The sequence below is a fragment of the Triticum urartu genome, unplaced genomic scaffold (assembly GCF_003073215.2).
Source record: "Triticum urartu cultivar G1812 unplaced genomic scaffold, Tu2.1 TuUngrouped_contig_2385, whole genome shotgun sequence".
In the NCBI taxonomy this organism is placed as follows: Eukaryota; Viridiplantae; Streptophyta; class Magnoliopsida; order Poales; family Poaceae; genus Triticum; species Triticum urartu.
In genome coordinates, this window is record NW_024112861.1 from 15823 (window position 1) to 29233 (window position 13411).

The 13411-nt window shown below is 49.1% G+C and overlaps 1 protein-coding gene across 1 annotated transcript; it reads right to left on the reverse strand.

Moving 5' to 3' along the window:
• Window positions 1–3681: 3681 nt before the first annotated feature.
• LOC125526946 (amino acid permease 4-like) lies at window positions 3682–5250 on the reverse strand. Its single transcript, XM_048691541.1, has 3 exons — window positions 5152–5250; window positions 4823–5056; window positions 3682–4699 (listed from the first exon to the last, which is right to left on the reverse strand). The coding sequence occupies exons 1-3, from the start codon at window positions 5210–5212 to the stop codon at window positions 4626–4628; spliced, it is 369 nt and encodes a 122-aa protein (XP_048547498.1). The 5' UTR covers window positions 5213–5250; the 3' UTR covers window positions 3682–4625.
• Between the last annotated feature and the right edge of the window lie 8161 nt (window positions 5251–13411).

The following is a 13411-nucleotide window of genomic DNA, read 5'->3' on the forward strand; positions in this document are numbered from 1 at the left end:
CATCTCCGAAGCACCGTCATGATCACCATCGTCACCGGCGCGACACCTTGATCTCCATCGTAGCATCGTTGTCGTCTCGCCAATCTTATGCTTCCACGACTATCGCTACCGCTTAGTGATAAAGTAAAGCATTACAGCGCGATTGCATTGCATACAATAAAGCGACAACCATATGGCTCCTGCCAGTTGCCGATAACTCGGTTACAAAACATGATCATCTCATACAATAAAATTTAGCATCATGTCTTGACCATATCACATCACAACATGCCCTGCAAAAACAAGTTAGACGTCCTCTACTTTGTTGTTGCAAGTTTTACGTGGCTGCTACGGGCTTAAGCAAGAACCAATCTTACCTACGCATCAAAACCACAACGATAGTTTGTCAAGTTGGTGCTGTTTTAACCTTCGCAAGGACCGGGCGTAGCCACACTCGGTTCAACTAAAGTTGGAGAAACTGTCACCCGCAAGCCACCTATGTGCAAAGCACGTCGGGAGAACCGGTCTCGCGTAAGCGTACGCGTAATGTCGGTCCGGGCCGCTTCGTCCAACAATACCGCCGAACCAAAGTATGACATGCTGGTAAGCAGTATGACTTATATCGCCCACAACTCACTTGTGTTCTACTCGTGCATATAACATCAACATATAAAACCTAGGCTCGGATGCCACTGTTGGGGAACGTAGTAATTTCAAAATTTCCTACGCACACGCAAGATCATGGTGAGGCATAGCAACGAGAGGGGAGAGTGTGATCTACGTACCCTTGTAGATCGACAACAGAAGCGTTTGGTTGATGTAGTCGTACGTCTCCACAGCCCGACCGATCAAGCACCGAAACTACGGCACCTCTGAGTTCTAGCACACGTTCAGCTCGATGACGATCCCCGGACTCCGATCCAGCAAAGTGTCGGGCAAGAGTTCCGTCAGCACGACGGCTTTGTGACGATCTTGATGTACTACTGTCGCAGGGCTTCGCCTAAGCACCGCTACAATATTATCGAGGACTATGGTGGAAGGGGGCACTGCACACAGCTAAGAATATGATCACGTGGATCAACTTGTGTCTCTAGGGGTGCCCCTGCTTCCGTATATAAAGGTTCAAGAGGGGGAGGCCGGCCGGCCATCATAGGGCGCGCTAGGAGGAGTCCTACTCCCTCAGGGAGTAGAACTTCTCCCCCAATCCTAGTTGGAATAGGATTCGCGAGGTGGGAATAGAGAGAGAGAAGGAGGGGGACGCCGGCCCCCTCTCTCCTTGTCCTATTTGGACTAGGGGGGAGGGGCGCGCGGCCCAGCCCTGGCCGCCTCTCCTCTTCTTCCACTAAGGCCCATTAAGGCCCATGTACCTCCCGGGGGGTTCCGGTAACCTCCCGGTACTCCGGTAAAATCCCGATTTCACCCGGAACACTTCCGATATCCAAATATAGGCTTCCAATATATCAATCTTTATGTCTCGACCATTTCGAGACTCCTCGTCATGTCCGTGATCACATCCGGGACTCCGAACAAACTTCGGTACATCAAAATGCATAAACTCATAATATAACTGTCATCGTAACCTTAAGCGTGCGGACCCTACGGGTTCGAGAACAATGTAGACATGACCTAGACACGTCTCCGGTCAATAACCAATAGCGGAACCTGGATGCTCATATTGGTTCCTACATATTCTACAAAGATCTTTTATCGGTCAGACCGCATAACAACATACGTTGTTCCCTTTGTCATCGGTATGTTACTTGCCCGAGATTCGATCGTCGGTATCCAATACCTAGTTCAATCTCGTTACCGGCAAGTCTCTTTACTCGTTCCGTAATACATCATCCCGCAACTAACTCATTAGTTGCAATGCTTGCAAGGCTTAAGTGATGTGCATTACCGAGAGGGCCCAGAGATACCTCTCCGACGATCGGAGTGACAAATGCTAATCTCGAAATACGTCAACCCAACATGTACCTTTGGAGACACTCGGTACATCAAAATGCATAAACTCATAATATAACTGTCATCGTAACCTTAAGCGTGCGGACCCTACGGGTTCGAGAACAATGTAGACATGACCTAGACACGTCTCCGGTCAATAACCAATAGCGGAACCTGGATGCTCATATTGGTTCCTACATATTCTACAAAGATCTTTTATCGGTCAGACCGCATAACAACATACGTTGTTCCCTTTGTCATCGGTATGTTACTTGCCCGAGATTCGATCGTCGGTATCCAATACCTAGTTCAATCTCGTTACCGGCAAGTCTCTTTACTCGTTCCGTAATACATCATCCCGCAACTAACTCATTAGTTGCAATGCTTGCAAGGCTTAAGTGATGTGCATTACCGAGAGGGCCCAGAGATACCTCTCCGACGATCGGAGTGACAAATGCTAATCTCGAAATACGTCAACCCAACATGTACCTTTGGAGACACCCGTAGAGCACCTTTATAATCACCCAGTTACGTTGTGACGTTTGGTAGCACACAAAGTGTTCCTCCGGCACATGGGAGTTACATAATCTCATAGTCATAGGAACATGTATAAGTCATGAAGAAAGCATAGCAACATACTAAACGATCGGGTGCTAAGTTAATGGAATGGGTCATGTCAATCAGATCATTCAACTAATGATGTGATCCCGTTAATCAAATAACAACTCTTTATCCATGGTTAGGAAACATAACCATCTTTGATTAATGAGCTAGTCAAGTAGAGGCATACTAGTGACACTCTGTTTGTCTATGTATTCACACATGTATTATGTTTCCGGTTAATACAATTCTAGCATGAATAATAAACACTTATCATGAAATAAGGAAATAAATAATAACTTTATTATTGCCTCTAGGGCATATTTCCTTCATCAGGATTAAAGCCAACTAAGATGATCCAGGTAATTTAGTAAGACAACATAGATGCAAGTACTCCAGAATAAGTTAGTGGATGCTAGCTATTTTGCTATAAAAGACATGTAACATTAGTCTATCTTTTTTTTTTCGTCCTCCCTTCTCATCCCACCTCATCAGTTTTTGGTTTTGCTGACATTTTTGCAATGGCTTTCCTTTAGAACCACCTCAACTAGTCCACGTCATTTTTTAAATGATTCAATTGGTTAATCAATCATGATGATTGCATGTAAAATATTTATACCTCTATTATAATGCAAAAACAATTATCTAGTTTCTTAAAATGACTACTATTGGCACAAATTGTGTTCCGTGCTTAGAACAACAAGAGTCTAGATGGAGCAACACTCAACAGTCAAGTTCATTTCCGTTGTAAACAAAAAACTCGTTTGTTTGATATATTCATATCAATAAAATGTCTAATAATCATAACTGCAAGATCACAACACTCAATGCAATACTCATAAAATGGTCTAGTAATAAGGTAACTTAGTTTAAAAATAAAATTTAACCACGTCAGTTTCCAAACTTGAGGGTTAGGCATCGATCGTGACCTAGCATAATATAGGGAAGGATAATTCCTGTGGTGGGTGAAAGCACGTCCACGGGGACCCCTATCACTCCTACAAAAGCTCTAATTTTTTTAAACTAGTCCACTAACAGAGTTTCTTAACCAAGAAGCCACTCGGCTAGCACTAACTTTGGGTCGCTGTAGAGCCCCCTCCCTGTTCAGAGAATCTACAGCATCCGCCCTTTTTTTTGGTGGGCATACAATATCAGCCCTACACTAGGTCAACAGCCAAAATAATTTCTTTTTAGGTCTTTTCAACCAAAAAATAGCTCCAACAACTGTGCTGTCCGTAAATTTTGTTGAACTGTTTTGTGGGCAGTCCTAAATTACATCCACTTGGGTTGAAAATATACACACCGAAGCCAGCAAAAAAAACACAACGCGCGATTGCTCAACCGCCACATTGAACTTTCCGGCGCGTGACCGCTACCCACCTTCCTCCCGTGCACGACCGCTGCCGGCCACCAGACCGCTCTTGACAGCATCTCCAACACGACGGCCGACCCCACCGTCGTCGCCGCCACTACTGCCACACCCGCGGCACCTCCTTCAGTGGTTGCTGCCCTCGTGGCTGCCACCAAACCCCCTACCCACCGTGCCGTTTTTGTGTCCCCACAACCCGCTGCTATGGACAGAGGGGATGGGACGGACCATGTCGTCGCTCGGAAGAACAAGTGCCAGCTGAAGCCTCACGGCGGCAGCGGCATGAAGCAACCGTCGTCGGATCCATTGTTGACGGACTCATCGCGGCTGAAGAAGACGAAGGGCGCGGCCACGACCGACTGGGCTGATGCGGTGACGCATTTTACCCTTCCCCCTTTCATCCTACCATCGTCCGTGAAGGAGGAGCCGAATTGGGATTTGAGTCATTTGACGGTGTCGGTGACCTCCCTCTTCGATCTCCGTTGCAAAGTGTGACGAGCACCTTCGTTGTTGGAACTATTGGTGGTGACCAGCTCTTTTCATGGCTTGACTGTCCGTTGTGCGAGTATGGTCTTCTCTTGGGTGGCACCTCACGTCAAGACCATGCTATGTATAGCTGCTGGGTCGCGGAACATGGTGGCGACATCACAGTTGATGTCAAAAGATGGTTGCTGCTATAGATGTAGTAGATCATTGTTAACCCTCTGGATTGCCAACATGCTCATGGAGGCGGCTACGGTATACACGATGGCCACCCCGAAGATGTTGGAGTATACAGAAACTGGCATATCCCAACATCTGCGCATCCTGTTTGATTCATCCATGGGCGAAATGGCAAAGTAGACATGAGTATGCTAATTAAGACGTGTAAAGTTGAAGAAGACATGGGCAGAGCTGCCGCCATCGACGCAGGAGTTAGGGAACACGTACCTAGGCTGGCCTTGACGGAGTCCATGTATGTGCAGTTGCGCTCGCCGTGGCTCGGGTCGCTGGACCGGTAGCAGTCGGAGAGCAGCGCGGAGGTGTAGCAGATGATGCAGACGAAGAGCAGCACCATGACCGGGTAGACCATCCAGCCGAGCTGCGCGGATGCCCACGGCAGCGCCAGCAGGCCTGACCCGATCACGGCCGTGATGATGTGCGCGCTGGCCGTCCATACCGTCCCTGCAACACCACAGAATCAGACGATTTGCTGCAACCACGATAGCTACGCGAACGCACACCGGCCGGTAAGGCCATGTGGCCAGCCGCTTCCTCACCGCTGCGCTTCAGGCGGCCGTCGTCGTCGTAGTCCCTGGGATCGGTGCGGGGATCCTCCATTGCTGCAAAGAGCGCGCGAGCGAGGCAGAGTAACACTTGTCTACTTGTTCTTTCTGTGTAGACGTCGATTACTTTGGTTTTATAGTAGGTTTTTTTTAAACAAAGGCAGAAACTTTGCTAACCGACTGAGGTCCTGTTTGGTTCATAAGTCCTAGGATTTTTTTAGTCCCAAATTAGGTGGTGTTTGGTTCTCTAGTCTTAAGACTTTTTCTAGTCCCAACTAAAAAGTCCCTAGTCTCTAAAAAGTCCATCCTTGTTTGTTTCCAGAGACTAAAAAATCTCTAGTCCCTTTCTAGAGGTTATTAAATGACCATGTTGCCTTTAGTATATAGAAAAATAACAATCAAACAACACCACAGGGTGGCGGGCCAATGGGTGCATAGAGGGGCATTGTTGGAAAAGTTCCAAAAAGTCCCAAAAAGACTCTCCTTGAGAGTCTTCTTCATTTAGTCCCAAATGCCTAATTTAGTCCCTAAAAAGTCCCTCCCGTTTGGTAAAAAAGTCTCTAAGAGAGACTTTTTCTAGTCCCTACACAAAAAAGTCCCTAGAAACAAACACCCTCTTATAAGTCTCAAGTCCTTAAAAAGTTCCTACCTGTTTGGTTCCTGAGACTTATAAGTCCCTATAAGACCATATTACAACTATAAGTCCTTATAAGACTCCTTGAGAGTCTTATTTCATAAGTCCCAAATGGTCACTTTAAGTCCTTATAAGTCCCTCCTGTTTGGTTTAGATGTGAGGACTTTTTTAAATCCCTAAACCAATAAGTCCCTGTAAACAAACACTCTCTGAGAGGAGGAGAAATTAATACGTACTGTACAAACAAAATTAATCATGTACTGTTCCGAGAGGGGATTTGTGTCTTGCGCCGGGCGGGGGGGCATCGACCCTATTTTTCTTTTGGCTTTTTTTATTATTTTTAATCTTTCGTATCTTTTGAACCAAATATCCAAATTAATTTTTGTTTTCATATTGGTGTTTCTTGTGACAAAGGCTTTCAAATGAGACCTATTTTGAATACATTTTGATGAGTTTTCAAAATTTCACTAAGTTTCATCTACTGAAACTGAAACTTGATAAAAAGAACGACAAAAATCACAGGTTTCAAAAACTAAGACTTAGAACTTGATGTATCCTCGCGAAATCCAATGACTTTGTGGATCACGAAGAAATCACACGACCGAGCACGGCTGAGCAAATGCTTACCCCTGTAAATTTTCGGTAGTGCTCTCTCTTTCTTAATAAAAGCTTCAGCCATCAACCGCTGGAGAATTGATGATAAAAATCCTCTTTTACGCCATTTTGGGTTAAAGAAAACCATGAGGTAATCAAACTGAACTGGTGCATGACGAGGCTCGATAGGACCCACCCAGGTTTCACGGCTACGATGAATCAACCTTTGACATGAGATGGGCTACGCTCGTCGGTGGGTGGACTGGATTATACCCCGCCGAAAATATGCTGAAGAGCATCTGACGTGTTTCACTTATTGTTTGCAGATGATGTCTTGCTATTTTTCAAGGCGAAGGAAGGTCAAGCAAAGAAGATTCAGGAAGTGCTAAACACATATGCAGATGCCACTGGACAATATATTAATCCAGCCAAATGTAGTGCCCTCTTTCTCATTTCTTGTCCAGTGGAGAAGCAAGACGTGGTGAGAGCAACTCTCAATATTGATACAATTACTTTTGAAGAATAGTACCTAGGCCTCCCAACGCCCGAGGGTTGTATGACGTGAGGTAAATTTCAGAATTTGCAATCTCAGCTATTGAAGCGGATTATTACGTGGGGCGATACCCTTTCTTTGGATGGCAAGGAGACTATGATCAAGGCGGTAGCTCAGGCCATCCCTATGTATATTATGGGTGTTTTCAAGTTATCTATGCCAGTCTGTGATGATCTGAATAGAATGGCCCGGAACTTTTGATGAGGGGCATCGGAAGGCAAGCGAAGAACACATTGGCTAGCATGCATGGCTGAAGATACAAGCCCAGAAAAGCATGGGTGGTTTGGGATCCACAGGTTTCCGACTTTTCAACCGGGCGCTCCTAGAGAGACAGGCCTGGCGTCTGCTAACTAATCTCACCAGTTTATGTACGCAGGTCCTCAAGGCATGGTACTATCATGACGGGCGTCTCGAAGACATGGTCTTCTCTGGAAATGCTTCTCCGACTTGGTAGGCGATTCAGCATGACCTCGACTTGGCAGGCAACTCGGGCGGGACATCCGCATTTGGCAGGACCGGTGGCTGCCTAGAGAGCCATCACGACAGCTCATATCACCACAGGGTACGTGCCGCGAAAGGAGGGTGGTGGAGCTCTTGGATGGGGAGGGGTCCTGGCACATGAACCTGCTCCGCCGCTACTTCCTCCCGACGGATGTCGGCGTCATCAGCAGCATCTGCACATCGCCCCGCGTATCGTGGTGAAATCACGGTAGATGCCATGAGATGGCTAAAAGTGGGGGGCTGCATGAGGACGCCGATGGGTTCCGACAGCGAGGTTGGCACGCCCAAGAACGAGACTAAAGACGAACCCAGGTTCGGGACCCATCGGGAAGGTAACACCCCTAGTCTTGCCAAAATGGTATGATATGCACAATGGCTACAATGGTGCTCCTCGAGCTGTTGGATGGAGGAGGAAGAAGGAGCTAGCTCACCATTCTACCTCTCCTATGAGTGCGTATGTGTGTGTGATAAGCTAAGAGTCGTCTCCCTGCATGGAGGACTCCTTGGGGGGGGGTCTTATAGGCCAACCCCCATCGATCACTACGGTGACAATGTGCGCGCTGACTGTCCATACCGTCCCTGCAACACCACAGAAGCTAAGAGCATCTCCAGCCGCGCCCCCAACAAGGGCTCCGAGGCGATATTTTGGCCGCCGGCGCCGAAAAATCGGCCTAGTCGCGCCCCAAAGGCCCTTTTATTGCCGGCTCGGGCCGAAATTGGCGCCAGCGGACCCAGGCCGAACCCGACGCGCTGGGGGCACCGGCCGAATCGTTTTTTGCGCGGAAGTCGACGGGCCCTCCTTGGCAGCGACTCGGCTCTTCTCGCTGCTTCGTCATCCTCATCGCCTCGGTTCCCGCGGCGAATCAATGCCAAAGTTGCCGCACCGGTCATCCTCCTCCATTGATGCCTCACGGGCGGCGCAGTGAAGACCGGACGACGCGCGTCCCTCGCCTGCCACGCGTAACACGGCCACGCAGACGCGCGGTGCCTCCGCCTATATAAGCCGCCCCCAGCGCGTTGGTGACGCACAGACTCTCCACCGCCGACGCCTTGCTCCTCCCCCGTCCCTCCCTCTCCTCTCGCCGTTCCAGTTCAACCATGGCCGAGCGCTTCCCAGGAGACGGCGCGGTGGCGAACGGCTTCGGCCGCTGGCACCTCCACGAGGACGAAGCTCGGCTCCTCTATGAAGCCAAGTACCCGGTCCCGCCGAACATGCGAGTGCCCGGGGCATGGAGGATCAGCGCCGGCGGGGTCCCGGTGCCCCCACCGCCCACCGGAGCGGCGCGGCGTGCGGAGATTGCGCGTATCCGCGCCTCTCTGCCGCAGGCGGCGAGGGAAGGCCCACGGTACGTCCCCGACAGCCCGCTGTGGGAGCCCTACTTCCGCCGCCGCCACGCCGAGCAGCTCGAGGCCACCAATGACGTCGTGCCCTTTGGGAGGCTCAACTCCGAAGGCCGCCGCCGATGGTGGGGCGTGCCCGGCCGCACGCTGGAGGCCGTCCTCGAGTACATCGAGGGCGGCAACACGCCCAGGCTGGAGTACCCCGCTCCCCCGTCCTTCTCCCGTCGGCATGGGAGCTCGTGGACGCCGAGGCGCATGGACCCGGGGGCGTCCTCCTGCTCGTACGGCCACTCGACCGGCTCTCCCTGCCTCCGCTCCATCAAGCCGGAGCCCCAGGCACGCTGGTCAGCCACCACACCTGCAGCTCCGGCGTCTGCATCGCCGACTCCTCCCCCACCTCTGGCTGCCTCGTCCTCGTCAGGCCGAAGGCGGAGCCCAGCCTCCCCGCGGAGTATGAGGCCATAGTCCGGCGCGGCTTCTCCGACGAGGAGGCCCTAAAGTGGGCGTGGGACGACTACCTCCGTGACGAGATGGTCCGGCAGTGCCGAGCCTTGAAGGAGATAGCCGCCCGCAAGCATGGGCGCGAGGACGAGCACACGTGGTGATCCTCGACAGCGACAAGGACGAGGACGTCCCCGGACCGTCCAACCCGCCGCGCCAACCTGGAGAGGGGTGCAGCAGGGACGGCGGCCGCGGAGGAGGCGACGACGACGACGATGACGGCGGCGGCGACTACATGTGGTTCTACAGGCTCCTCGGCATGTAGAGCTTCAAGAGCGGTGGGCGGCGAGGAGGGGCGAGGGCGACGGCGGGCCGCGGTGAGTAGCGTTTTCTTTTTCTTTTTTTTCAAATATTTTAAATATATATGAAGTCACCGATGTTTGGATGAATTTGCGTTTGTTTATGGTTTTTAAATAACTCGTAGGCGCCGCGACTAGGAGCCATCATGTCCGAGAGGGCGATTTTTAACGCCTTCTGAAAAACCAACGGCTGAAGATGCTCTAACGATTTACTGCAACCACGAAAGCTACGCGAGCGCACCGGCCGCTTCCTCACCTGTGCGCCTCAGGCGGCCGTCGTCGTCGTAGTCACTGGGATCAGTAAGGCGATCCTCCCATGCTGCAAAGCAAAAGCTTTGCCATCCGAGTAGGAAATGAGAAAAAAAAAAGAGGGTAAAAAGGAGAAGTTAATATGTACAGATGAAACCAATAATGTAGTGCTCTCTCTTTTCTTAATAAAATGTTCGGCCATGACCCTCGGAGAATTGACGATAAAATCTTATTTAGCGCCGTTTTGGGTTAAAGTAACGGTGATCAAATGGAACGGGTGCATGACGAGGCTCGAGAGGTCCCACCCAGATTTCACGGCTACGATGAAGCAACCAGTAACATGAAATTCGGTGCCGTACCCATTAGTACTTGTCAGTGTCACTAGTGTTTTTTTTCCTTGTTTAACAAAAGAAAAGAAAATTCTTTTTATATTGAACTTCAGCTCAAATAGAATCTCTTCTTCTAGTATTTAAAAACACTGGTCTAATCAGGATCAGGCGGTGGCAGTTTTGGACAAATAAATCTGCAGATCTAAACGAACTGCCATGGCAGTTTTGTAAAGAATCTACCAGAGCAACACTCACCAGCCAAGCTCGTTTCCGCTGTAAAAAAAAGCTCATCTGGTTTGACCAGTTATTATAAAGCTGACAACTTTTTTTTAAAAGGAGGTTGGATCCCCGACCTCTACATCCATCCAAGAATGCACATAACTATTTTTAGTATATTATTCCATAAAATAAAGCCTAACAAAATAAATACATGGATCAACTCAAAATCATACATTTGTTGACCTCTGTTGCTATACCCACAAGTTGATGAAGTGTCCTGACCTCGCACCAACGCTATACCATCTAATCTGGTGGCCTCACCAAGCCGCCCAACGGCGAGCCAAAAACATCAACCGGTCTAGCAGACGCTCAGCACGCATCACTTGCACGCGATTTAAAATCTGACGCTGCTATCTTCGGTCGTCCTATCTTCAGGAGGGATCAATGCATTGACCTTGGCAGACCATTCTATTGTCGACACCACCATGATGTCAAACAACGCCACCATACCATGTGCACCCATCAACACACCTCCATCGCCGAGACCTGCCGTTGTCGATGTGGTAGATGCAACACCGCTCCACCTCTTGGCCCCTCTAGCCAGCACCTGCTCCAAAACGATGCCTCCAGGAAGGAGAATGACACGAAAGGCGTCGTCACCGTCCGATCCGGAAGACCCAGATCTAGGGCTTCCCCCGGAGCAGCCCGAGCAAGATGACGCAGACTGCAACAACAATGCCTCGACCAGAAAACGACGTCAAAGATGCCTCCAACGTTCGCCATGACCAAAGTCAGCATGATTTTCATTGACAGTCGTGCCACCCTGTCCCTGTAGCTAACTCATTCACATGGAGCCATGCCATGAAGACATACGCAGCCGCCGGAATGCAGGCCGAGGACCTCGAGCCACCCCTAACTGGCCCCTCCACACGCCGTCGGTCGGCCAAGAGCCACACCACGATGGATCTGGATGGGGTCAGATCCACGGCCACGACCACCAACCATCGCTCGAAAGCACGCATGAGAACATGATCCCGGTCACCCACGACCGTGGAAGCGACAATTGTCGCTGCCCGACTAGATAACACAGCCCTGGCCGCCACACTCCACTTCCTCGCATGACACCCCCAGCCACATCAAGGGGAGACCGACGTGACCACCCGCCCAGGCCCTTCGGCGTTGGGCCCGCCGCCACCACGGCCTAGGCCGACGGCAGCGATGGTAGGGAGGACACCAAGATCAAAGGACTTCAGCGGTGCTAGGGTTGGGCCCCTGGGTCGCCCTAGCTAGGAGCGACGCGAGGGGTAAGAGTCACAATACTTGATACAAAGGAGATAACTACAGTAGTATACAAAGATCATAACTGCAACCATTGAAGTTCACAATTGTCATAGAAAAGGTCTAACAATCTCTAATTTAAAATAAAGTTTGATCACTTCACTTTCTAAACTTTAAGATTAGGCAGATTAGGCGTGATATTTTTCTCCTCCTCCTCCTCCTCCTCCTTGTTTTTCATCAAATACTGATCATTAACTTAACTTAAGATAGCTGACCACACATACCATGTAATAAGATTAGGCATGATCGGACCTAGCATATTATTATACTAGGGATAATTCCGGTGGGAAGAAGATATCTGCTGAGGTGCTGAAACCAAACTAAACACTGCCACACTAACCTCTACCACTCCTACAAAGCTCTGATTTTTAAAACCACTCCACTAACGGAGTTCGTTGTTATATTGTATTATAATCTTGGACGCTTCACCATGAGAGTCAACGCTAGGATACTTATTCACGAAGTCTGTACTAGTGTGCATGCAGGTGATCGGAACACCAAAAAGGGCAGAGCGCCTTCCATACAACTTTAACTGGTCATTGACCTTGAAGACTGGTCTTGGTCCTGAAACTGCTCTGTCTAGACTTTCTGTTAGTGTCCCTTTCTTGATATAATGCATTGCAGCACAAGCGTGCATCTTGTTGAAGAAGAATGTGAGAACAGATCGATGCGGAAAAACTGAACTAAGATAGCTCCTGATGGGTAAGCTCTTCTTTTCTTTTTGCTGGAAAGGTAATCTATTCTTCTTTAGCCACTACAGAAGTTGACGTGTTTGATAATTGGCATTTATCTATGGTTGATTGTAAGTTGACACTCGACTGTTTTTTTTTAATTAGGTAGAAGTTGAGAAGAAAAATAAAAGAATCTTGAGTAGTAAGGGCATGTACAATGGTGCTAGCTTAATCGTGCCTTGTAGAATAAATGATGATGCAGAGAAAAGGGAAATCATAAAAAAGGACCCTGATAAATGCCACATGTGTGGCATGAACACATGGTAACTCCGAACGCTTTTTATGATAAGTTTAGTGACACGAAGATAACAACTTTAGTTGTGAAGCAGGAACTTTTTTTTTTGGATGGCAAGTTTCAACTTTTTTTTAATGGCAATTTTAGTTGTAAAAAAGTCAGCGTCGGATTGCTTCATGCCACACGTGTGCACTTATCATTTGGATAAGAAAATGCTCGCCTTATCTTAATTAAAATATGATCTCTTAGCAACGATATGTGTCACCACATATTTAGAAGATATTTAGTTATTGAAGATAAGACTCGGAAACTACCCATTGTACATCACTTTTTGTCTTGTTTTAATTACATGACGGGCTCAACATAAAAATGTCTTATCAACCACTATACGTATATGCCCTAACTGGAGAACCAATGGACTCGAAGATTAATCACAGTACTAGCCACATCAAGGATACTGAGCCCACCAAGCCTGAGGGGCCACTAGTGCAGAACCGGGCAATAGCACCGGTTTGTAAGGCCCTTTAGTGCCGGTTTGGTAACCGGTGCTAAAGTATAGGCACTAGTGCAGAACCGGGCAATAGCACCGGTTTGTAAGGCCCTTTAGTGCCGGTTTGGTAACCGGTGCTAAAGTGTAGGCACTAACCCCCCCCCCCTTTTTAGTACCGGTTCAGTACGAACCGGTGCTAAAGGGCAACTACGTAGCACGAGCCAGCTTCGGGGGCAGGGA